We start from the raw sequence: 26,765 nt of genomic DNA on the forward strand, positions 1-26,765 counted from the left end.
GCCCAGCCTGCCCCCAGTAGTATACAGCCAACCCAGCCTGCCCCCTGTAGTATACAGCCAGCCCAGCCTGCCCCCAGTAGTATACAGCCTGCCCAGCCTGCCCCCAGTAGTATACAGCCACCTCAGCCTGCCCCCAGTAGTATACAGCCAGCCCAGCCTGCCCCCAGTAGTATACAGCCTGCCCCCAGTAGTATACAGCCACCTCAGCATGCCCCCAGTAGTATACAGCCTGCCCATCATTAAAAAAAAATAAATAAACTTATATACTCACCCTCCGGTGGCCCCGATGTGCAGCGCTGCTTCCCCGATGTCCGCGCAGCTCGTCTTCTGGCTTCCGCACCCGTCTTCTGTAAGATCATGCCCGTGCGGCGCATAGTATGACGCGCCGCTGCTGATGTCATACTAGGCGCCACCCAGTAGTTAGAGAAGACAGAGGACGGGCGAAGAAGCCAGAAGACGAGCTGCACGGACATCGGGGGAGCAGCGCTGCACATTGGGGCCACCGGTGGGTGAGTATATAAGTTTATTATTTTTTAAGTATTTTTTAAGTATGTATTGACTCGTGTATAAGCCAAGGGGACGTTTTTCAGCACATTTTTTGTGCTGAAAAACTCGGCTTATACACAAGTATATATGGTAAATCTCTTCCTTAATGAGTCTGATCAACTGACTGAGGGGTTTCAAGTGTTAGATAATGGTAATGCAGTTGATAATTCTCTGCCTGTTTTGGAATCCTAAAAATGTTGTCCAATAGAATGTGTTGTAACATTTGTTTTGCCAGGAGAGAGCTGGTTGGATATAAGAGCTTGCCATCTCACAAGGGGAATTTATAAAACCCTTTGTGGGTGGAAAGTCCGAGGTCTTTTGCTAAGGAGAGAGCCCCTCCCTAAGAGGAGAGGAGTTTGCTACAGAGGTCAGTCCAGAAGGAAGAGAACAGCAGGCTGAAGCAAACATCCACTTTCTGGAGTCTGCCTTACCTGCAGCTGAAGCAGCCTACTATTTCCTCCAGCCTGAAGCTACCTTACCAGACTGAGAGTGCTCCTGTGGACCAAGATCCAACCAGCCATCTCTATTCAGCTGAAGTTTGCTGCTGTTGATGTCGTTGCCCAGTCTCCAATAAAGGACTGTAAATTAATGTTTTACCAACGTTGCCTCTGAGTGATCCCTGTGCCAGGCTGTCTACCATCAAGGGCGCCCCATCCTCCATCACCAGTGATCCCTATCTACACATCGGGGTTGAGAACCTACACCGTCAGCCTCTTCCTCTATTTTCTTGCACACACCACCTCCTGAAGACCTGCTAGGCCATGGACGAGACCTCCGTTCCCTGATGCCAGGCACTGTGAACACCGACGAGTGGTAGGCGGCACTAGCCACTCAAGTATTCAGGGCACCGGCTTCCTCCTGCCATGAAAAAGACTAGGCCCTGGTGGGGGATGTTTTACATGGATGCCTCTTTGATAATAATGTCTTATATAATTGGTCATAACACAAAAACAGAGGCAAATGCTCTTTATCTGGGATTAGAATATTACACAAATATTTGAGAGATTAGAATTTTTAGATAAACTACTATGTATTTGGTTTCCTTTGTAGTATTTGTAGTAAGAAGGGGCGGCATGGTGGCTTAGTCGCACTTCTTCCTTGCAGCGCTGGGGACCTGGGTTCTAGTCCCAGGTCAACATTTGCAAAGAGTTTGTATGTTCTCACGTGTTTGTGTGGATTTCCTTCGGGTCCTCTGGTTTCCCCCCACGCTCCAAAACACACAATTTGTCATGCTTTGTGCAGCGCTGCGTAATCTGTAGGCGCTATATAAATAAAGAATTATTATTATTATAAAGATAAGGACTCATTCCAATACACGTATTCCTTAACTTATGACCTAGAAATAAATGGAGCTGTGGCTAAACATGTGCACAATATTCCTTTAGGGCCATCTGTTAGCCCCATTCTCCTGATCGCTGAGGGTCCATGTTGTCAAATACCCATCAGTTATATCATTTTTTTAGTGTCTACTCAGGGATAACCCTTTGATGGAATACAAGAACCCAGATGTGACTAGGGAACTGGTGACAATTGCCTTTAGCACATTTAACTTTGTAGCTAATTATTCATTACTAAAGAGCAACTCAGGTAATACACAATTAAAGGGGTTGTCCATATCCATTAGTTTGTGCTTTTCCCAAATGTATAATGTACTCAGCAGTCAGTCAGCGCGTTACCTTCACATTGTTCTCCTTGCATTAGAAGCAGCTACCTTCTCAGAGTAGCTTTGTGTTTTCTCCCAAGGAAATAAACAACTGTGTCTGGTCATATAAAGACAAGGCTCATAAAGTTCGAAAGGAAAAGCAACATATTTAGTAAAATTGCTGCAGGGTATCAACAAGACTGTAAATCTGAAGGTTGAAAATTGCCTTCAACTCCTGCTTTATTGATTATTAGATAGCAGGTTTCTGAAAATTATTTATGACATACAAAAGGCTAAGGCACAATGAAAAACATTTATTGAAGCTGCCGGTGTCATAAGTGTGCTCAAAGTTAGAAGAAAAGGTAAAAAAACAAAAGATTTACGGTGCAGCATGTCTGTGTTCTGGAAGCATCAGGTTTTACAGATTGGGGAGGAATTATTCAAAGTGCTGGAATCATTTGCAGGGCATTAGACTACCGAGATTTTCTTCTCTCTCTTCAGCCATAAAGAGAACAGATGTGCCAGGCTGATTCTGCAATTCAACTGCTCCTTCTGTTAAAGGGATGGTTCAGGGTTGAAAAGTGATGGCTGATTTCTTCCTGAAGTAGTTTCACAAGTGTCTGTGCTTATGTAGATTGATTCCATTGAAGTGAATTGGGTACATCTGCAATAGCACCCGCAAGCTGTAGTCAGGGGTGAAGCTGTGTTTGGTAAAACGTGTTACTCCCTTTTCCCACTTCCCCAAATGACTTCCACCACATTCTTAGCACAAGGACTATAAACATCCTGCCCACTCGGTCTACATAGCCCATACAGGAAGCCTGGGTGGCAGTAGGTTATTGCTTGCTATGATCTGTGCCAATGCCACTGGTTAGTACAAGTGTTACTTTCTCTAGTAATTTTATATGTCACATGTCATTTGTGGACCTCCCCCCCTTTATATATTCTTTCACATCTGTTTCATAACCATAACCCCAAATGAAGCTAAGAATCTGTCAGCAGCATGAAAAAGCAGCCCTTAAGAGCTGTGTAACTATCCCTTTGTGTGTGTGGTTAGTAAAAGCAGGACTGTATTTATATTCCAGGACGGTTGCTGCACCAAGTTAAATCTCTTTAAAATATGCTCCACAGCCCCTCCCACCAGAAGCCTGCTACTGATCTTACTCAGAGCAGTAGGGAGGCACAATGGCACATTATAATGTAGGTGATACAGGCAACTGCCCATTGGCAACAACATTACTAGACAAGCACTGAGCAATATGTCTTGAGATTTATTCCAATAGAGTAAACAGGTTACACATCAGCCTATGGAAGTGCGCCGCAGCTTGCTCTCCAAAAATAAGTTCATCAACAACTGTTTTTCCGCAACAAGTTTCCAAAGAAAAGACCCACACCCAAATTCCATCTCCACTTCATTTGCTATCTGGTTATCATGTAGTAGGGGGTGGTGGTGCAAATTTAATTCAAATTATAGTATAGAAGACCCACACTGGAATGCGGTGGAATCACTGAGACTTCTGGAGTAGAACATTCCATGACTAGGAACTTTCAATCACGCATGATTGTATATGAATGATTGTAAGCAAACACACATATAATACGCCACAAACAACAATAAGTGATACATAACGTAAAATACATCAAAGCGTACTGTGACACCATGTGCAGGTCTGTACTGTCAGACAGAATCAATGGCATCAGCTTCCTTAAGACACAGATGCCATAGAGTGGCACAGCACACATCTTTGTGTGTTCTGTATGACACTGACAGATGACACACTAAGGGTTCGCGGAACACACAAATGTCAGATATTCCAACGATTACCGTTTTGCGCCGCATTTAAAAGCTGATTGTGGCGCACGCAATCGATTGTGGCGTGCAACAGAAATTGGGGGGCAGGCCAACAGACGATCCGACGGATTCGGACATTCAAAATTGTGTCGCAAGCCACGCACTTACTTGCACCGGGAAGAAGAAGGTGAACTCCGAATCCTCATCAATGCACCTCGGGGATCGCGATGGGGCGGGTAAGTACATGTGCCCCAGTGTCTGCATCCCTGCACAGGAGTCCCCAACAGAAGAGGCAGACAGCAGTGCAGTGGGATTGCTAGGAAGTGAGTTATTTTAATTAGTTTATTACCGGTGATATACTTTATATAAATGCTCAGTACTAGGAGGACATGCTTTTAAATATGTTAGGGGGATATTAGGGTGGGCTTTATATAAATAAAATGGAAGGAGATGCATATAATGTAATCAGTGTCGGATTGGAGTACCATAAAGTACATTTTTTGTAGCTCACCATTCATGTAACTACAAGGAACACCAGACAACTCCTCACTGAAGTGTAAAACATGCAAATGACCTTGCATGTTGGGGCAGATTTATCGGAAGCATTTAACATTAAACAGTGAAGAGGGAGATGAACAGTGTTATACGGCACTAGATTTGTCTGAGACTGGAAGATAAATATGATGTATAGGAGGACACAGCCATGATCAGACATAGTCACAGGACAAGTAAACACTTGTATTCTCCATGAAACAACAATTCTAAGTCACATTTTTCTCCAAATTATGGATTGTGCTTCTGTTATTCCTCTGTATATGTATGAATAATTTGACAACTGGCTGTTACCATTTCTCCTGTTACAGTCCTGTGCTCCATATACACTACGACAGTGTACAGTCATCACTGGGGAAATCTCCTATTTGTAAGGAGAATGGTGACGTCCAGCTGACAATTTAGTAGTGTAGTAGCACTGTCCCCAAGGTAGTCATTATACACACAAGGCCCCTGACAATAGCCAAGATAATAACAGTGAAACCTCGAGTCCTTCAGTAGCCATTATAATCACTGGGCTCCCAATCCTACACCCTACTCCTGGACACAAAGGTGTGTCTCTGCTGTCCTTACCCGCATACCCACTACCCTCCCTGCCCCATTTTCCCCTGTCTAGTGTCCCTGTATTGTTTGTAACATGTTAATTGCAATATTGTTAAGGGTCCTCTTTGGACTGTTGTTGTTCCTTGATTCATATGTCCCCAGAACGTTTTGGTATTATAATGCATCTAATGACTCCACTCTCGATGCACAGGTTCCTACTCACATAATCTGATGTGGTAACTCATTTTACCTGTTAAAGTGCATTCCAAATAAAGTTATTATTGAACCATAATCACTGGGCTCCCAATGTAGCCACAAAAGGAACAATGTTCCCACAGACACTGAAACTTTAACAGGGTCCCCAAAGTACACAAGATATTTACAGGATCTCCTCATGTGCAAGTAAAGTCATGTGACCCCCCCCCCCCTTCTTCTACCAATTATTGCCACAGGGCTCTCACAGTAGCAGCCATTATTGTCAGAGGGCCCCTCCAAAGTTGACATTAGTGTCACAGGGTCCCCCCACAGTAGCTATTATAGTCATAGGGTCCTTAATATTGCAAAATGCCACCAGGTGTAATGAGGACAATGGGCTCTGGGGCAACAGACAGGACAGTGAATACTAAAACAACAACCCTGACTGCTCGACGATGCGCATCCTAGGCCAACCAGACAACCAGGCAGAGGGTCCCTCCCTACGCCAAAGTGTGGACACTTTACCAGACAAACAAATAGCACAAAGAGGAGGTCAACAACTCAGGTCACAATTGAGGAAGCAAATAAAGTACAAAATCATATATACAGAAGATTAGTCAAAATCATAAGCCAAAGCACAGACAGTGTCCAAGTGTACTTTAAAAGTGAGTGGAACCACTAATGTTAATAATATCAGATTAAACAGGTTATGGGAACCTGTCATAAGTTCAAAATGTGAAATCCTGATGACAGTTTCAGACCGGAATGGGGTGGCTTAAAGTGTATAAACATGGTCGCCTTAATCTGCCACTGAGTAAAAACCAAAGATCTCACAGCCTTGCTGGTGAGAACTACCCCCGTGCAACAAGTCCAGCTACAATCCTGAAATATAAATGCATTTTTTCAGTACTGCTCTACTAACAACATACCGTATTTTTTGGACTATAAGGCGCACAAAAAATCCTTGGTTTCTCTCAGAAATCAAAGGTGCGCCTTATAGTCCAGTGCTCCTTATATATCAACCGTACTTACAGACAACAGCTGCCTTGTACTGTGCACAGGTCTGCCACCTGCTGGTCATTCATCCTTATAATCTGATGCGCCATATATATGAACCTAGACATTTTAGCAAGCATTTATTGATGCTGTGCTTTATACTCCGGTCTGATTTATAATCCGAAAGATACGGTACACAAAGTTATGGTTACACATATCTGCAAAGCTCCTATCTAAAACTGTCTGCAAATTTGGTTGGTCAAAACTGCAAAAGAACATTTTCTTTTATACTTGGGGGCTCAATTTTGTCAAATACAGCTGTGAAGGAAATGTGTACTATATGTCTTTTTTTGCTTTCTTAAAGGTCTTCTTGGAATGGTGGCTCACATGATGTACACTCAAGTCCTTCAGGTTACTGTGAGTTTAGGCCCTGAAGACTGGAGACCCCATTCATGGGACTATGGGTGGTCTTTCTGGTAGGTATAAATCCAAATTTGATGGATACAATTATTGGGCTGACCGAACATGACCATAGTCAGTGTCTGAAATACACACCATGCGCTGCATGTATTTTACAGATCAACCACACTACCAGGTATTCGACTTCTTGCTTCACAGTGATATATGATGCATGGAATCTCTATTCCCCACAAAACTCCATGCATCATATATCTTACATTAATATAAATATAAATGAGTTGTAGCTGGTAGGGTGGCTTTTCATATCTCCACTAATATTTAATCAGCTTTTATTAGTGATCATAGAGGTTATGTTTCTTGATTGGCTGTTGCGTAGCCAATGAAGCCGCTTTATGCCCCTAACAACTAGACATAGCTGTGATTGGCCGCTCTGCAGCCCATCAAGTAACATGTCCACTTAAGGCACAGCTGCCAAACAGAGGACGCTGAACCTAAATTTCAGGTCCACTCCTCTCTACTTGTGATAGAAGCATTGCTCAAACAAATTGGTGTTGGTCTTTAGGTCTATTTCCAGATCTATAGCTCATAGAACGGCAGATCGTTATGTAATCTGAAAGATGAGATTCTTATCTTTAATTTAACACCATGTTTCTAGGTAGTATGGAACTGAACATAGGGGCGTCTTAGGTAACACTCCTTCTGCAGCCACTAAACTTGACTCATCTCAGGCTAATATGACTCTTCTCTACTCATCTTCACATGACTTTGGAAGAGATATTTTATAGGTAAACATAGGACATTTCACATAAAGAGAGTTAATTCTAGAAAGGATATTTCATACCATATCTGAGCGAGCTTGTAGTTTAATGGGTACACTCTAACTATTGCTTTAGTAGATATTGGTTTATAATACAGAGCCCATCGACTCCTATGGTACAATGATGTTCCTCTGGTTGACTTCAAGATTATAACATTTTTAATTATTTGTGATTATAATAATACTAATCTTGATATAGCGCCGTCATATTCCGTAGTGCTTTACAAATCATTGGAAATATGAACTACCAGTCTCATAGAGGCTACTCAAAATGTCTACAAGACCCTAACATGGACCTGTAGGCACTTGGTATGACGCAGTAGCAATGTTGTGTGTATTTGTTTCTAAATGACATAAACTGTCATGTGCTTATATTAATCAGCAGTTCTGTACAGTTTTGACATTTTCTGTTGTGCTGTATGTGTCTGGCACAGTTTTCGGCTCTCACCGTGCCCTTTGTGTCTTCCAGCCTTGCCTGGTGTTCCTTCACGTGTTGCATGGCAGCCTCTGTCACCACTCTGAATTCATATACAAAAACAGTCATCGAGTTTGGACACAAGCATAAGATTTTTGAGCAAGCCCTGCAAGAAGAACAGTCCTTCACAGATCACAACGCCCTTAAATACATGAAGGAGCGACCAGTCCAATCTATTTCTAGCTCTTTGGAAATATCAGATGATGCAACACGAAATATCAGGAAATCTGGGCTGGTTTCAACATCAGTTGACCTTGGAGAAATACGGGAATCGTTGGGAGAAGAACAATGTTGAAATGTGTCAATTTACAATCTATAGTAATGCATTTATTTCTGTTCATGTTTTATTGGTTAAAAACAAAAATCTACAATGCTATACTTGATACTTTCTTATATATTTTTTTGATTTTGAAGAGCTCAAAGACTTTCATCCATGGAGATCAAACCATAGCTCTATCTTAGTAATCCACTGCTGTTTTACCAAGTATTCTCCATGCCGTATGAGGGGGCATAAGTAACATCCCCAAGTGCCAGTGCTGTGTATGTGACATTACTTATTGTTTTGCACAAATGCTATCTAATAAATTTGGCTTTTCCACAGTCTTTGATTTATTTTGTATTGAAAAACAAAATATTACAATAATGTAATGCAGTGGTGGCGAACCTGTGGCAAGGGTGCCAGAGGTGGCTATCAGAGCCCTCTCTATGGGCACCCTCGCCATCACCCCAGGGTATGTTTGCCAGACAGGACTCAAGGCCTCTTGCAGTCCCAGGCAGCCCAGGACCCTAGAAGGAAGCTACAATGATAATCCAAACTTCTTCTCCTTCTTTCTACTGTATTGGTGTCCTCAGGTGCCTATACAGTTTAAACCTGTGAAAGAGCAGGGAATAATAAGTTACTGCTTAAATTGTCACATTGGTAAAAGGTATGCCATCTGATGTAATGCTTCAATATTTCAATATTTGAAGATATGGTGATGGGTTTTGTTGGTCTAATCTACAGTATACGGGTAAGAGATGACAGAGCACCTTGACCACTGCTCTGTCTACAACAAAAATAGTCATTTCCATCCAAGAGCGCTAATATTTTTTATTAAACACAAAGGTTTTATCCCTAAATTAAACCGAGATTTTCTTCAAAATAAAGTAAATGAGTGAATATAATGCGTATTTTGTGGATAGCCCTCAATAAATCATTGTTACAAACAATATAACCCACATAAAAAACATAAAATATAGTAAGGACCAGCACAACACAAAGGAGTACCACGATGGATGTTGCCAAAATATTCCTTTTATTCACATAAAATACACCTTCGAACATCGGGTTAACACGTTTTGATTCATGAGTAAGACGCTTGGCGTTGGAGGATGCATTTTATTTGAATAAAAGGATTATTTTGGCAATATCCATTGTGGGACGCCTTTGTGTGAATTTTGTGAAACTGTATGTAAGTTTTTTTCCCCATTTTTACCACTTGTATTGCAGCATTTACAGTAATTACAGGACTTCTATTTGGAGGGCAAGTTAAATTTTTAAATTGAACTATTGTACACAATTCACAGATTCTTTTTGCTTTTTTATTTCTACTTAATGTTAATGTGTGGTATTAATAATAGCTGGATGTCATCATTTACACATTTGCAGATTCTTTCAATAAACAGGAAGAGTAAATATAGAATATATATTTCAGCCAGTGACATACACAGCGTGAGTGGTACAAGTATAGCACCCAGCCAGTGAAAGATAAAGGGTGAGGGGCACCCAGCCAGTACCAGAACCAGCCCGCCTGAGGAAATATATCAATTAGGTAGTGACACCACCACAGTTATTGGGACCGTACGTGTGGAAGCCCAGTACATAATAGCAGGTTATTCATACCTATTACCAGGGCTGGCCCCAGGTTTTAGTAGGCCCCTGGGCGACAAAGCCTTAGTGGGGCCTTCAAGGCCCGCCTTCCAGTAGCCACACTGCCCCCTGCCCCACGTAGCCACACTGCCCCCTCCCCCTGAGGAGAAACTGCTCCCTCCCCCTGTAGACACAGTGCCCCCCTCCCCCTGTAGACAAACTGCCCCCCTCCCCTTGTAGACACACTGCTCATCCTCCCCCTGTAGACACACTGCCCCCCTCCTCCATGTAGATACACTGCCCCCCTCCCCCTGTAGACACACTGCCCCCCTCCCCTTGTAGATACACTGCTCCCCCTCCCCTGTAGACACACTGCCCCCCCCCTCCCCTTGTAGACACACTGCCCCACCTTCCCCTGTAGACACACTGCCCCCCCCCCCTCCCCATTTAGACACACTGCCCCCCCTCTGGGAAAGAAAAAATTCTCACCTTTCCTTGTTCCCCCGAAGCAGCGCAGGAACAGCCACATTCTTTCTTCGGCATGTGCCTGCCGTACGCTCTGAAGCCGGGATGCCTGATGACCTCATCATGTGCGCCGGCTTCAGAGCCGTCATATACATTGCGGAGCACCGCTTTGGGGGAACGAGGAAAGGTGAGTTTTGGATTCTGCTCGTCGGGAGCGCAGCATAGAGGCAGAAAGCTACACAAGCCGGATGGTGATCATTTGTACCAGTGTCTTAAAGCAACTCTGGCACAATTAAGCCGGGGGCCCAAGTAGGCCCCTCCAGCACTCTGGGGCCTTAGCACTTACCCGGGTTAGCCGGGTGCTGGCGCAGGGCCTGCTTATTACACAGTGAGGCCTATTTTTATTCCCACTGAACACTTGTGTAACACAGATGCCCAAATTCTCATTTTTTGAGATAACTTTCAAGTTTTAACCAAGCTTGAATAGCTTTTTTTAAAAGTATATTGAATAATAATTACATTTTAGCTTTCTATTTCTAGGCAGTATCAGGTTACTGGAACACATACCCAGTGTAACAATTGTTCTCGGTTAGTCAACTTACTGTATATCCTCAAAGTGAAATATAATTTAGTGGCATGTTCTGAAAATAATAGAATATCTATACTAAAAAATAAAATATGCAGCTTCATTTCAATTTTTGTTATCCTTAAAAACTTCTAGATTTTATGAGGAAGAGGTCATCAAACACTTAATCCCCTACAGATTAGGCCCCCTTAACCCCTCCAGACTTCAAAAATCTGAAACCGCATTACCGACAGTCCCCGGGTTACTTACAAGATAGGGTCCGGAGGTTTGTTCTTAAGGTGAATTTGTATGTAAGTCGAAACTGTAAATTTTATAATTGTAGATCCAGACCAAATGGTTTTTTTGCCACAGTGACATTTGGAGTTTCAAAAGTTTTGCTGTAATTGAACCAAAAATTATCAATAAAGCTTCATTACAGACACCTTACAGCTGAGCATTGCAGTCTGGGACTATAGTAAAGCATCCAAAGATCACAGTTTGCAGCAGGGTCCGTACGTAACTAGGGGTCGTCTGTAAGTCGGGTGTCCTTAAGCAGGCGATCACCTTTAATTACTTCTGTACAAAACCCTCCATTAATTAACACCAGAAAATTCCCTCCTATTCCCTAAAATTCTGAATTGAAGACAGAAATTCTGGATAACCTCAAACAAGTCTGACATAATGCTCTAATATAAGCAGAGGGTAGCTTCACTTTCTGATTGTGGACCTAGCAACGGCTCTTATTGAATTATTATCGTAGTTGCCTTCTAGATTTTTGCAATGCTTTGCTCTCAGTTTTCTTATTTATTAAGTATCTCCCATTTTAGGACTGCTACTCAGATTGTCGTACTTTGCGAGTCAGCTATGGCTCCTCTGGTTACTGCACCACTATATATCACCAAGGCCCAGATTATATCCGGGTAGTTAAAATTAACCATTATTGAAGTTTCCTTTAAGGAAATCAATCATCACATTTGATAAACCACTGTCACTTACTTGTCGATCTGGGCACTATGATAATTGATCTGTCTTTATCAATCAAGTTACAAACATATGTAAATGAGCCAGAAATGATTCGGAGCACCTTGATTTTTGCACACCTCCTCTTTTCTACGCAGCTTCCCCAGGGGGTGTAAGCTTCACAATCTCAGCCGTCTGTTACTCACTTGTCAGAGATTTGGACAGCAGGGGCCAACATTTGAAAGGAGAAGGTTATGTCACTAGTGGGGGATGGGGCTCCATAGAAGAAAGGGGGCATGGAAGAAGTGTTCTAAGTACTTCTGGCTTATTAGCATATTTTTATAACTTGATTCTGGGACAAAGGGTGCCATAAATGAAGGGGATAAAGGCAGATCTCAAATTACAGTGCTCAGATGGACATGTAAGAGACACAGGTTTATCCTGTCAAAATTTGATGATGCATCTCCTTTAAAACAAATGGCTAAATCTAGTGTTCATGGTTGGGATTATTAAAAAATGAATCAAATTATACTATTAATAAAAGTGCTAATGATTTCTGAAATAAAAAGACTAGTGTGCATGTTAAAGCCACCAAATATTTGACCTATTATAATCACTAATGTTACAGCATTAGTTTATATGTCCATAAGATAAGTAGAAAGGTAGATCACCCTAGTTCAACCATCAGGTCCAAATATGTTCTCATTAATTTGTTGGGTACGGCATTTACCATTTATTTAGTGATAATTATATACAGGGCTATGATGTTGTATTTTGGTGACCAAGACAGACTAGAAAAACAAGCCATAAAATCAATTCATAATGATAATGTCATTGATAGAGAAGAAAATAAAGGCAGAAAGTCAGATAATTCATGATGGACTTTTCAACTATGTTTACCTGTAGCTTGTGTTTGGTGGTTATTCAACTCTTCTGGATGCCTGTGTCCCAAATACAGGTCCACATGTAGCTGCCCCGAAGTCCTTCATGTGGGATTTTCTATATGGAAAGAAGGAGCTGAGTGCAGAGATCCTCTGTACAGGATCCGATCCAGCTCTGCAAACCCTCTGTTTCTTATATAGCCCCGACCCTCGTGTCTCACACAGGCTGAACACCCCAATGTCCTCAGCTCCGAATATATTAATATATAGAGGGTGGATCAGGAGCCTAAGCTGAACTTTTGTACCAGGGCCCATGAGCCTTTAGCAATGCCCTGGTGTTCGCTACCTAAAACTACTATAAAAAACTGCTTTTCATGAACTGAAGTGACTGCCCTAGATTTTGCAAGTGATTTGCAAGTAGAAATACATTGTTCTCAAATAAAATGTTCTAAACAACACAATATTCAATGTCTATCATTGCTGCAGTAGCTTTTGATTTATTTTAAATTATATTCAATGTTTCATAAAACTTTTTTTTTTTTTATTGCTACAATCAATTGAAGGTTCTTGAAGTAGAAGTGCAGAAAACCTTCTACCATTCCACAGTGATTTTTATTAGCTACTTTGTTACATAACCTTATGAAATAAACAGCTGGTTACATAAAACTCCGGGCTAATATTCTGATTGGTAAATTGCACTTAGGACATGGACTGGGTAAACAGGAACTTGAAAGATGTTCAGCTTCGTCCATTAATCTAAGTGGCTCGCAACAAGTACCAAGCATTTGCTCATCAGCAAGACTATCGATTGTAATAACCGCTACAAGAAATGAAAACAGATGGATGACCCAGTCCTTCAGTCTTTCCACAAAAGGATTCATTTATCAAGTCCAGGTGAACGGCTGTCTAGGGATTATGCCTCACACATTAAACAGATTTTCCTCATAAAGGTGCTTTACCTTTTAACGGAACATTACTTGTAAGGGTTAATTCATATTGGCTTTGCTTTTCATGTCTGTGGTTCAGTGATTTCCATGGATACCAAAGCCTTTGGTTTCTATGGGTGTTTTCACATTGGCTTGTATTTTCACTGATCCGTGGAAAAAATTATGAGACGTCCTATTTTTTTTTTTTTTTTACTTATGTTGATCACGGTAGGCAATAGAAGTCTGGGAAAATAGATGCATCACTGAGACAAAACGTAAGAAACATGGAAACTGAACATCAACGCCAATATGAAAGAGCCCTAAAGCTCCTACTGATACATTGAGGTTATTGTCAGATTGATGATACTGGTGCCCAACAGAGTGAATGAGATCGGAGTCCTGAGAAATGTCAATCTTCATAAAACACATCCATTTTAATTGTCTATAAATCTACAATGGGGAAAAAAGTATTTACAGTAGTCAGCCACCAACTGTGCAAGTTCTCCTATTTAAAAAGAAGAGAGGATTCCTTGTCTCCCCCTTCCTTTTTTCCCTCCCCTCCCCCCTTTTTTTCTCCCTACCCCCCTTATTTTTTTTTTTTTTATTTTTTTTTTTTTTTTCTCTCCACTTCTAGATGTTTAGTTAATGTTAGATACGTTTATATTTGCTTGGTTGAGCTTGAGTCCTACTTGATTATGATTCCTTGTCATAACTAAATATGGGGCTGCGACCCGAACATGTGCCTGACTTGTAGGCTTCTCGCTCGCTAGCAATGAAGTTTATTGAACCATAAAAAGAAGAGAGAAACCTGTTATAGATATCATAGGTAGAACCTCAACTATGAGAGACAACACGAGTAAACAAATAAAGACAATCATATTTTCTGATTTTCTGATTTATTTATAAATTATAGCAGAAAATAAGTATTTGATCAATAAAAAAGTTCATCACAATACTTTGTTATATTTCCTTTGTTGGCAATGACAAAGATCAAACGTTTTCTGTAAGTCTTTACAGGGTTAGCGCACACTGTTGCTGGTATGTTGGCAGGGGCGTAACTTTAGGGGGTGCAGAGGTTGCGATCGCACCTGGGCCCAAGAGGTTTGGGGGGCCCTTATGGTGTGACTTTCCCATATGAGAAGACTATTGCTATAAACCATACATTATAGTCGGTGGCCTGGCACAGAGTTTGCACTGGGGCCCATCAGCTTCTAGTTACACCACTGTATGTTGGTCCATTCCTGCATGCAGGTCTCCTCTAGAGCAGTGATGTTTTGAAGCTGTCCCTGGACAACTCAGGCTTTCAACTACCTCCAAAGGTTTTCTGGAGACTGGCTAGACCACTCCAGGACCCTGAAATGCTTCTTAATAAGGGTGAGAGGAGAAGCACCAAGATCCGGGACAGGAGCAACAGAGCCTCATTATCATAATTTTATAATAGTTTTTTCAGCAAAACCACTCAATTCAGGGATTAAACAAGATATGTTATTCGACCAGTGTAGCTACAGCAGTCTCACGGTATGTTTGGTTCATAAATCATCAAATCAAATGGTAGGTTTCCTTTAAAACATAAGTTTAATTTTTAAGCCTGATGAAAATGTCTGCGTTTCTCTGGTTAAATGATGTGTAGTCTTCAATCAAAGCAATGAAAGATGATCCAGCACTGGGGCAATAAATTCCATATTTTGAGAAGTAGTTTATGTTTCTGCCCTCATTTATACTTGTGCCTGTACCATGTTAGCAGTTGGAGGCACATGAGAGGCAAAGTACAAGCTAGATGCAGTATTAGGAATGTGTAATAAGGCCTTGTGCATGGGCTGTAAATCAGCGCCATTGTGTGGATTAGAAGAGTCGTCAGCAGAGCTGAATTTCACATGCTTCACTGGCCAGACTGCAACCATAATAAAACTTAGTTGCTGAAATGGAAAAAGTTGTTATTTAAGCGGCTATAGCCACAGAGTGTATCCAAAGGAATAATTGAAGGTTAATCAATGAAAAATATAATGAGAGATGATTTGAAGCAAAATAACAAATGTTGTTACAATTAGCATTGCAGATGAATTCCCCGGGAAGCAGAGCTCTGAGAGCCATGTACTGGCTGGCTGCATCTAGGCTCTTCATTGTGCGCTCATCTCCAGTGTTGGAGGTCGGAGCAGAAGAGAGAACAAAGGTTCGGTAAGGCTACAGCGACCTCCAATCTTTCTGACTGGCTGTCCGTCAATTTTTCATCCCAGAATGTAATTTTTTTTTATATGAGAAACAACAATAGAATTGCACAATGTGAAATATGTCTGAGTGAAGAAGAATGAAACTGCTTTAGTGGAAAATAAAGTATCTCTTGCAGTTGCTTTCTCAAATTTTGGTTCTATTGAATTTTCCAGCAAAAAAAACAGCAGCTGCCTGTTAAATGTAAGAAACATATCTTCATACTGTTTTTTTATATGTTTTCATGTGGAATATATGGCAATGACAAGCAGTAGACCTGGACCATCGGCCACTGTAACTTTGGAATACAGTCACGATAATGTTAACAAGTGTGTTGAAGCTCAATAACAGATACTACTACAACAACAAAGGGACATTTCTAGTCATGAAAAGTGCCCTACAAGCCACTGTTATTACTAGTAATGCTCCTTTAAAGCATACCCTACCTTTCAACAATCCCTATAGAAATCAGTAGTCCAGTGTGTCGACGTAAGGAATTACATAATTTCTGGTTATTATGTGTCTTCATATTCAGTCTCAAAGTTGCTGGCTGGAGATGTAGCTGCTGTGACTCACTCTATTCTAGTAAATATATTATGTAATAAAATCCCACAAGTAAACAAACGCAAGTGTCTCCTGCAAGTAAAACTTATGGTTTAACAAATTTTAAGATCCTTTTTTCTAACCTTTTTTTTAATATGTTGAGAACAGTTGATATTAGACAAAATGTAAGACATTACATACAATAAATTGTATGCCAGAAATCTGACAAATTTTTATGACTAAATCTGCCCTAAGTATTAGCCAGAAAATATATGGTGTTACGCGAAATAATAATAATAATAAGGATTTATAGAGCGCACACAGATTACGCAGTGCTGCTCAGAGATTGCCAAATCAGTCCCTGTCCCCAATGGGGGTCACAATCTAAGCAACCTAGCAGTATGTCTTGGAGTGTGGGAGAAAACCGGAGGACCCAGAGGAAAGCCACAAAAACACGGAGATAACATACAACTCTTTGCAGATGTTCATCTGGATGGGACTTGAACTCAGGACCCCAATGATACAAGGCTACAGTGCTAACCACTGAGCCACCGTGCTGCCCTATGTAGTATCCTTTCATATAGTCATACATACAGCACCCATCTGAATGATGTCTGCTTTCATTGATATTTTTATTTTTGCGGCTCCTTTCTTATTTCTCCTGAGAGCATGTGAATAACTTCATAATTGAATGTTACCACTTGCTGATGTCCCTATAGAATTTTGCCTACTACCCAAGATAATTTTCATACAAATATATAATGAATACACCTTGGCCTCAGTGCCCCATAACCAGTAATTTAATAGCTTGGAATCAAATAAAGACATCCGGGACTCTTCAACAAAGCAGATTTTGAGAAGCTTTTTAAGTGCATCCACCTAAAATGATTCACTTTAACCTAATAATTATAATAAGCTTTATTTATACAGCGCCATCAAATTCCAGAGCGCTGGCTCAACATATCGAAAGGTGAAAGTCGAGCAGCTATGATTTCCTGTTACACTGTCACGAGTAGCTCTGCTGTGTACATCTCTGAGGCCAAACAATGGTCCTGCTGTGAGTTAATAGTATGCTGCAATATTGTATTAAATTGGCTCTGTCAGAAATCGGACAAGAAAAGTGAAGGTAGACATGCTGGTATTTACGGGCCATTGGATGAATCCGTTGATGTTATTCAGTTTTCGCTAAATACCCAGGATTTCTGTGTCACTTTTAACAAGATTGTGAAATACAGATCTTTAAATGGAGATGACTTCAAGCTTTTCATTCCACCACATTCAAAGTCCATACACTGACAGATGTAGTCACGCACACACGAAACGCTATGGATGACTTGTGCGCTGCCACTCTTTGACTGGGTCATGCGCATGGAGCAAACAACCTTCCAGGTGAGTATTCTCATATTGTCATTCCACTTTCATGCATTGTGGAAAGCTCTCAGCATAGCGATTCATCTCAATCCAATTCCTTAGACACAGCTGGGAGCTTTAAATAAGTGGAAGACTTCAATGAGAATTTAAATAGGCTCATACTGTATATTCTTGGTTCATGTTCAGGATACTGGAGTGGATTTAAAGGAACACAAAATTCATGGAATATATGGAATATAAAGCAGAGATCTTTTCTCTACTGTCACTATCCAGCCCCACAAGGCAGGAAAGGTCATCATTATTATATCGGCTGAGGTCCAATATCTTGGCTCGGCATAAATCAACTGTTAGTGGAAGCCTAAACAGGCACAAACAGGGCCGATTTGTTGCAGAGACGAAAAGTTTAATGTTTTATGTAATAAAAATCCTGTACATAGTACCCTTATATAATTATAGTAAAAACAGCAACTGTAGTTTATTACATATATTCTACGACCCTGAACCGATTACATACAGCACCCCCTTTTGGAGTGGGCTTAGCCCTTTCCATAGCATATTGCAGGAAACAACCACTGGTAACGCACTGATCGCGGGTGCTAAACCTACGATCACCGCCTGCAAAGGGTTAGGATGTCTGGATTTAACCATTGTATTGCAACGTTCGATTTGCACATTGTAATAAATGATGTGCAAAATCCCCATATATTGCAGTACATATACTGTAGTATGGCAGTAAATTGTAGGATCACACAACCTAGGGTTAAAGTACTCTTTGGGGGGGGGGGGGTGTCTTAAAAATCCCCCCCTTAGCAGTGATATATATCCCTTATAGTAGTACTTAGGTACCATTTACTACAATGAGAACTGAGATGCACTAGCTCAGCATAGTCACTACATAGAAGACAGAGTGGTCCGCTTCTGGACCTCTCTACTGTGTAGTTCTGGCAGGGAGTCACTAATGGACCCTCCCTGCTAGAGTGACTTCTCTTCTACTTGCTTTAGCAAACCCCAGGATCTGGTTTGTTTTGATATAAAGTGCTTTAAATTTTATGTTGTGTGAGTAAAATAAATACTTTTTAACACAGAAATCTGATATCATTGATCTGCACCATGGACACCTTCCATGCCTTTTGTTTTTAGAGTGAGAGCCACAAGTGTATTTTCCATCTACGTGTGAATAGAGCCCTAATGAATGGAGACCCGTCTTTTAACCCTTGGACAGACTTCAACACTATAAACATGTAATGAGAAACTGGCTAATGGTGTAAACCAATATTTCCTGGATTGAAGGTCATAGCACGGCACTGACTGTCTATTCTATATTTCATCCCTTAGTCGAGGGTACTGTTAGTGCAAAGGCTGGCCATGGGTTGTAACCGATTTTCGATATGCTGAAATATATTTATTTAAGGCTAAACCTCTAACCAATTAATAAGTTTGGGAAATTAAATAGCATATACTATTATAAGTACATGTGCGCTTTGTGTCTAATCTGGGTGGGGTCTTGTATTGCCTGTCAAAAATAAGGTGGACCTAGCGTCCTACTTACTGCGCTCACTAATATACTAATTAGGAAGGAACTACGGTCAATACAAACTTAATCTTAAACAGTAATATGTTTATTTGCTGAATAACAGGTTAACAATTATTGCTTATATACTGAGTACATATTAATTAGAAAGTAAGCATCAATACATTACCGGATATTGTAGCATCACTTATCCTGACGGGGGACCTCGACAGGGCAAGGAAAATTCCGGATCAACATCACAGACCGAAGTGCGTCCACTCGAGAGTCTGGAAAAGTCCCTGCCCCCTGTCAGGATCCCCTTGCTTTTATATCATTTCATAAACAAAGGCACCATCTATTTCAGATACTGCCGCATCATCATTTTGTAACATATGTATCAATCAATGATCACGCGCTGGTATGTGCAGAAGACTTGTTATTGTCCTGTGCAGCGCGTGATTCTCGCTTTTAACACTGCGTGGTCACATCATGGATGAGACAAAGGACAAGGTTTTACTCCATTTTGTAAAGTCCTTATTAGAAACTTAATAGGCCACATTGTCACATTCTAATTGATGTAATTATCATTCACACTCCAAATGCTTCACATTTGTATCACAATCGGTCCTTGACAATGTAGACTATTTAACGTTTCTGTAGTTGACCATAACAACTCGTGGTCTGGTAAACAATTTATAAGCCATATAGCAATTCCAGATAATGTAATTACAATAATAGCAATTACAATCACAGGATGTATCAACCAATTTAACATCCTCTCTGCAGATGGAGAATATCCCATGGAAATGTCCCACCAGTGATGTAATGTAGCTTCTTGGATGGAAGAACCCATCTTAACTATTTTATCAGCTACTATAGTTGTTGTGACAGTATGGTATTGCACACTCTTATTCAATTGTTGAATCAATTGTTGTCCAAACTCTGAATGTTGGATTAGTTGTTTTAACTTAGTCAAATTCAAATCCCATGACTGCACTTCTAGAGTAAGTGGAGTCCATTTTATATCTTTGGATATGATGTGATAATGAATTAACAAGAAAGTTTCATTATTCCAAACTAACACAGATACATTTTTCATGCATCCTTCAAAGGGCGTTTCCATTCTTGGAATAACAGGAACATTAGTGACCACACATATTTTTTGAGGGGCTACTTCAACTAATAACTGATAGGTTAATGGCAATATAGTAAATTTACATACATTAATAGAACCCTGTAACAAGCATGATTCATAAGTCTTGGATTGTAATCCACAAAGCTGTCCCTCTAATGTGTCATCGCAAAAAGATAAATCATGAGTATAATTCTGTGAATCTATGTAGGTCCCCTGGAACTCTGGCATCCAATAGTGCTGAGATCCTGGGGGCCCCAACAGTATAAACATTACTACAAATTTACACATAGTTTTTACCTTGGTTACATTGTATACATTGATTATACCATATATATATATATATATATATATATATATATATATATATATATATACAATTTTTGGAGCATCAATCTTGAGCCAGGATTGACTCGGTATGGCAGTTTTAAACACTTCTCGCCACACTGCTTCACTCCCAGTCATCAACTTAGTTTGTATAGCATCATGCTGTTGTATATAGTATACTACTTGCATAGTACATAGAGTGAAATTCAAAACTGTGCCAGTATTAACCTCTAAACCCTCTAAAATATTATCAGTTCTATTAACAGTCCTTGATAGAAAAGTGTCCACATCAATGGCTTATCGCCAAGGGTGCCATATGGTAGGCATCCATTGTCACCGTAGAGTCAATGCATCTTGAATTCCTTTTCCAGCTTGGCTTAGCTTGTTGGCTATAGTCTCAATATCAAATCCATTGAGAGTACCGGTTACTGCACCGTATCCTCCCAGTAAAATATCATACCAAGCTCTTCTTTTTCTTTTCTGGTTACATTCAGGTAGAGGAAGAAATGTCACTGTAGTCATTATAACAGTTTTTTTTTTTGTTTTGTTTTGGTCCCACTTTGGCACAAGTAGAGGGTATTCTTTTAATATGTCCTGGATCTACTTTTGTTATTAGGACTAGCCGCTTATCACTCAATGGCACATGGCTAATTTGCTAGTTGTTCACAACATTTTAATTGTACTTTAGAATCAATAATTGTATTCAAATTGTCCTGGTACATCAAATACCAAGGCCTAAATAGGTTGCTGGAGGATTCCGGTGGTCCTCTCCAACCTTGTCCTTGTTCAAAAGATATATCAGCAACCAAACATGTTTTCTTTGCAAAACAGGTGAAATTATCCTAGGTTCGATTAGTAGGATTTCCTTTCCAGCTCCATCCTAGTGTGGTGATGTTAGTCTTTTCCAATAAGGCACCAGGCGTTCAGGTTTTACTTCCGGCCAAATACCCGCCTCCAAGGATTCCAATAGTTAGGTACATCTAAGGGAAAGAAACACAAACATTATATTTCCTCATTCTCTCAAGTAACATTTTTCCTGTGGAACATATTCCCATTTTTCTACTCCAGGTCTCATGATCAACAAGGTTCTAGCTTTCCCCACTGCTATCACTTGGGAGAGGGCGGTCCTTGGTTATTTAGAACCCATATTTTAGCTCCAAAATTGGTAGCATCAGAAGAGCCAAAACTTTTATCTCCCCTTATGTTAACTTCTAATGGGACAGACCCTTCTTTTGGAGTAGCATTATTGATGGGAATAAGCAATAACTGGGCAATTGTTTGGTTTTTCTCTGTACCCAAGTTGATCATCTCACCCTGATAATCTTCATCAATTACGCCTCCCAACACTATACATCCTTTCAGAGCTAAACTAGATCTTGTGACTATTTGCTCATAGTGAACTTTTGTAATTTTACATCCTAAACAAGTGGCTATTTCCTTAACCTTACCTGAGGAGATAAGATTTACCTCCATTGAGCTGAGATCCAAACCTGCCGACAGTGGTGTAGCTCGAATGGGTGTAACTGCATTCTCCTGAATTTTCTTATACAGCAGTGAATCTACTATATTATTAACTTTTACAGTGATATTAGGGGTCAACATCCTTATTAAAGGAGTCATTGAATCAGTAATGGGCCTATTATTTAAAATCCGTAGAGCCTCATTAAGGTGATCCCTCCATTGCCCATATGCACTGTCTGACGGGTTTAGCTTCTTTAGGGTGCTTTTAAGCAACCCATTCATCCTTTCCACTAACACTGCTGCTTGAGGATAGTAAGGCATATGATATACCCAGTGGATGTTGTTGTCTTGTGTATACTTTTTGACTTATTTTCCAGTAAAATGTGACCCATTGTCTGATTGCATCTGCAACGGGACTCCATAATACTGGGTAACAGTTTCCAAAGTTCTCAGTGTACTCCATTGAGTGGCAGATTTACAAGGAAATCCTACCCTCAATCCTGAGTATGTATCCACTGCCGTACACAAATATCTGCATCCCCTGCTTTCTGGCAGAGGGCCAATGAAATAAATTTGTCAAATTTGAGCTGGTAGTTGTCCTCGACCTATGTGTCCCATTACTGTGTGGGGAACTTCTCTTTTCTGGCTATGTTGACATATTGGGCAATTCTGGATGGTATCTTTAATTATGTCAAGTGTTAGAGGAATTCCTCTATCTTGGGTCCACCTGTAAGTAGCCTTTTTTTTTTTTTTTTTTTTTTCAAGTGTCCACTTTTGTTGTGTACCCTGAAGCCATGATTGCTTTTCTTTCTGGAAGAAGTGTCTGCTGTTCTGATCGCTGCTTGTTTATCTGCTTTGGAATTAAACAAACGTTCAAGTGAATCAGTTGGTACATGAGCATCAACATGAAAAACAGTAGTAGGGGTGTATTCAAGAATTTATTTGTATCCCCCGGAAATTTGATACTGTTTCAGGGCAACTAGTTTAGAAGCCGGGAGAATATGTATTGGGGGCATTTATACCTTCCCTTCCAATAACGGACATGCTTAATTTTCCGTTTTTCTTACCCCAAATGCAAATTTTCCTTCTTTCAAATGTAGTGTTATCCCTTTAAGAATATCAATGTCAATAATGTATTCTGGTATCGGGACCACCAAAACGGGGTAGTTTCTAATGGGCAAGTTACCTTTAGGACCTTTAAATTTTTTGAGATTTCCACATATTAAAGTAGCCTTTGCCCCCTTATCAATCAAAGCTGGGACTCTTTGAATATTACCCCCTTTCAATGGATGCTAAGATTAACATAGGGGTGATCATCTCTTTTTATAAACACAGGGGTTTGGCTGGCTACTCATGCTGTTTCATTATCTGATCCTAAATCAGTGATTAATGACTTTTAATCCATTTCTTGTGTTACCTTGGTTGCAACCGCGGCCGCCAGTTCCTCCCAAGGATACACATATTGATAATCTGTCCAAGAAATTTCCTATGGCTTAAGAAGGTCCTTCTTTTAGGGGCTCTCCTGTGCTAGCCTTTTTTACTGATAATACTTTTTGTTTATACATTCTCTATAATTCCTGAGTTTCCTTCCCATCGATATGTTCCTTTTTCACCCCAGCTTTCAGCAGAGCTTGGAACATATCTTTCCTCAAGACCCTACTAGAATCCCCTTCTTGTTTTTTCCTCCAATCTGAGTTATAAGGTTTACTGTTCCCCGAGTGTTTGGGGGCTGCAGGCTCTTTCGAATCTCTCATATCTTGCAACTTTCTCATTCTGGCCAACACTGTGCTAATAGCTTCTCCAGTCATTGCTACCGTAAGGGTTAAAATGACTGCTTTATATGCTGGAGGTGTGACTATTTCTTATGCTGGCTGTGAGAGGGTAGTTCAGAAAATCATCTTCCATCCCTAATACAGATAAGGCGCTACGCATTGCCTCCTCTTTTAGTCTCTCAAGACCATCCCTTATAGTATACCAGGGTTTCTCATTCAACGGCAAATCTAACTCTGCCGGATACCTGTTCTGGAAACAGTGAGCCAGAATTAAAAGTAAATTCTGCACCCTTATTCCGGTATCCACAAAGTAGGTCTTAAAAGAACACTGTGTAATAGGGTCTCTGGATAGAGTGATAAACTTTCCCACATCTCCCTCATCCAGCATTACTCCCGTTCCTCCATATTCACTTACTCTGACCAACCACTGTATCTCACTTTCTCCTGTTCTCTCTAATCTTTTTCCGATACGTTTGGCTAACACACTCGGGGAAGGGGGGGGTCTATTACAGGGTCTGGGGGGTCCTCCCATTCTGAATTAGAGGAAGAATCCCACACATCCCCATCCCACTTATCTGGATTCCAATCTATTGAGGCTTCTGCAATAATTTTGTGCACCTTGTTTTTGTTAACTTTGCCCTTTCTTTTCCTGTATTTATTCTGGGCTATTTTTACAGCAGTATTTTCTGCAATGCTCTGATAATGCTGTAGTTTATCATTCAGAAGGCAGGTATTACACTCCAACACCACCTTCTTCCCTCCCAACTCAGTTTCTGCTCTAACTGAGACTCTTTCCTATGAAGTTGTTGATTGCGCTCATGCATACTCTGTAGGCACTTGTCAATATCCAACAATGTCTGCCTAAAGCAACTGCATCACCTGACTTAACAGGGACCTCCTCTAGTATGTGTACTAGATGAAAGGCTTACTACATCACCTGTCCTAACAGGGACCTCCTCTAGTATGTGTACTAGATGAAAGGCTTACTACATCACCTGTCCTAACAGGGACCTCCTCTAGTATGTGTACTAGATGAAGGGGTTACTGCATCACCTGACCTAACAGGGACCTCTTCTAGCGTTTTCACTAGATCTACGGGTTCACAAGTTTTGAGCTTACTTTCCCAAGGTTCTGCTAACCCTGATGTTCCTAATTCCTGTGCTAAGATAGAATAGGGTGCCTCAGACCAGCCGGGCACTTCTATTCCTTCTGGGGCTTGATTTTTACGTCTCCTGAACATTTTTCGGATCTTGGCTTCGTGCCAAAAAGATTGAGAATTTTGGCAAAACGCCAATTGGTCAAATTTTGCACAGGAGTTCCCTATCCCCTTTGCAACCACCCTATAATGTCAGAATGTTTGCAAGGGTCTTGGTTTCCAAATTAACTTCAGTTTCCTGTATATGCTGCGTTATCCGTGAGCCCACTCCACTCGCTCCTTCAACCCCACCTATCCTTCACTTCTGCCGACCCGTGCAATAGGGCTGCATTCAACAGAAGTTCCAGACAGTAAGTGAGATATCCAGCCTGGGCCTGTTCTCACGGACCGTTAACACAGCGTTTTATACAGGATCCTGCCTTGACTACGCCAATTAATGTATTGCCTGTCAAAAATAAGGTGGACCTAGCGTCCTACTTACTGCGCTCACTAATATACTAATTAGGAAGGAACTACGGTCAATACAAACTTAATCTTAAACAGTAATATGTTTATTTGCTGAATAACAGGTTAACAATTATTGCTTATATACTGAGTACATATTAATTAGAAAGTAAGCATCAATACATTACCGGATATTGTAGCATCACTTATCCTGACGGGGGACCTCGACAGGGCAAGGAAAATTCCGGATCAACATCACAGACCGAAGTGCGTCCACTCGAGAGTCTGGAAAAGTCCCTGCCCCCTGTCAGGATCCCCTTGCTTTTATATCATTTCATAAACAAAGGCACCATCTATTTCAGATACTGCCGCATCATCATTTTGTAACATATGTATCAATCAATGATCACGCGCTGGTATGTGCAGAAGACTTGTTATTGTCCTGTGCAGCGCGTGATTCTCGCTTTTAACACTGCGTGGTCACATCATGGATGAGACAAAGGACAAGGTTTTACTCCATTTTGTAAAGTCCTTATTAGAAACTTAATAGGCCACATTGTCACATTCTAATTGATGTAATTATCATTCACACTCCAAATGCTTCACATTTGTATCACAGGTCTATAAATTATAGCCCCTTACAGCTCCAGCTAGAAAATAGGAAATGGAAATGCTTGAAAACTGGCTGTGTCATGAAGGGTTAAATCTTATTTTTATATTAAGATTATTAAAACCTTTTACTCCGTATAGGATTACACAATATGCTTCCTTAAAGGACACCTGTCATCAGGTCTCTGCCACTAGTCCTGTCACCTCTACCTGTTGGAGCAGTTCACAAGGATCCCATCACAGCCTTTATCTAGTTATTTCATACATTATTCATTGTAAAATCATATATTCTTTATTATGTAAATGAGGCTGGTCACATGGTCAGAGGCAGTGTTACCCCTCCCCTCTCCTCCCCCTGCTCATGTCTGTGTGCAATGTATAGTAAAGCATGGCTAGTGTGTGTGCTGCATCTGCTGACATGCTGCATCCTCCTAATACACAGAGACATGTTCTGCTGTTACATGGCTGCCTGTAGCTGTTGTATCTCTCCTATACACACACACACAGGCTGCAGGGGGCGTGGCCACCAGCAAGCACATGGAGCCATCACATCATTATACAGCCTCACATCATTATACAGGCTGTCAGTCAAGCACTGGGGGTGTGGCTGT

The 26,765-nt window shown here is 40.8% G+C and overlaps 1 protein-coding gene and 1 long non-coding RNA gene across 3 annotated transcripts in view; one reads left to right on the forward strand and one right to left on the reverse strand.

Moving 5' to 3' along the window:
• GSG1L (GSG1 like) overlaps positions 1-8,581 on the forward strand; it is a 121,702-nt gene extending 113,121 nt beyond the window's left edge. For both annotated transcript variants that reach the window (XM_072120790.1, XM_072120789.1), the window contains 2 exons: positions 6,631-6,742; positions 7,973-8,581. In XM_072120790.1, coding sequence (XP_071976891.1) covers positions 6,631-6,742; positions 7,973-8,273 — 413 coding nt within the window. In that variant the 3' untranslated portion in view covers positions 8,274-8,581. The remainder of the gene's footprint in view (positions 1-6,630; positions 6,743-7,972) is intronic.
• A 10,759-nt stretch (positions 8,582-19,340) lies between these two features.
• On the reverse strand, positions 19,341-26,747 carry LOC140075200 (uncharacterized). The gene is made up of 2 exons (XR_011849371.1): positions 22,161-26,747; positions 19,341-21,692 (listed from the first exon to the last, which is right to left on the reverse strand). It is a non-coding gene; the product is annotated as an uncharacterized lncRNA (long non-coding RNA).
• Between the last annotated feature and the right edge of the window lie 18 nt (positions 26,748-26,765).

The sequence above is a fragment of the Engystomops pustulosus genome, chromosome 8 (assembly GCF_040894005.1).
Source record: "Engystomops pustulosus chromosome 8, aEngPut4.maternal, whole genome shotgun sequence".
NCBI classification, from domain to species: domain Eukaryota; kingdom Metazoa; phylum Chordata; class Amphibia; order Anura; family Leptodactylidae; genus Engystomops; species Engystomops pustulosus.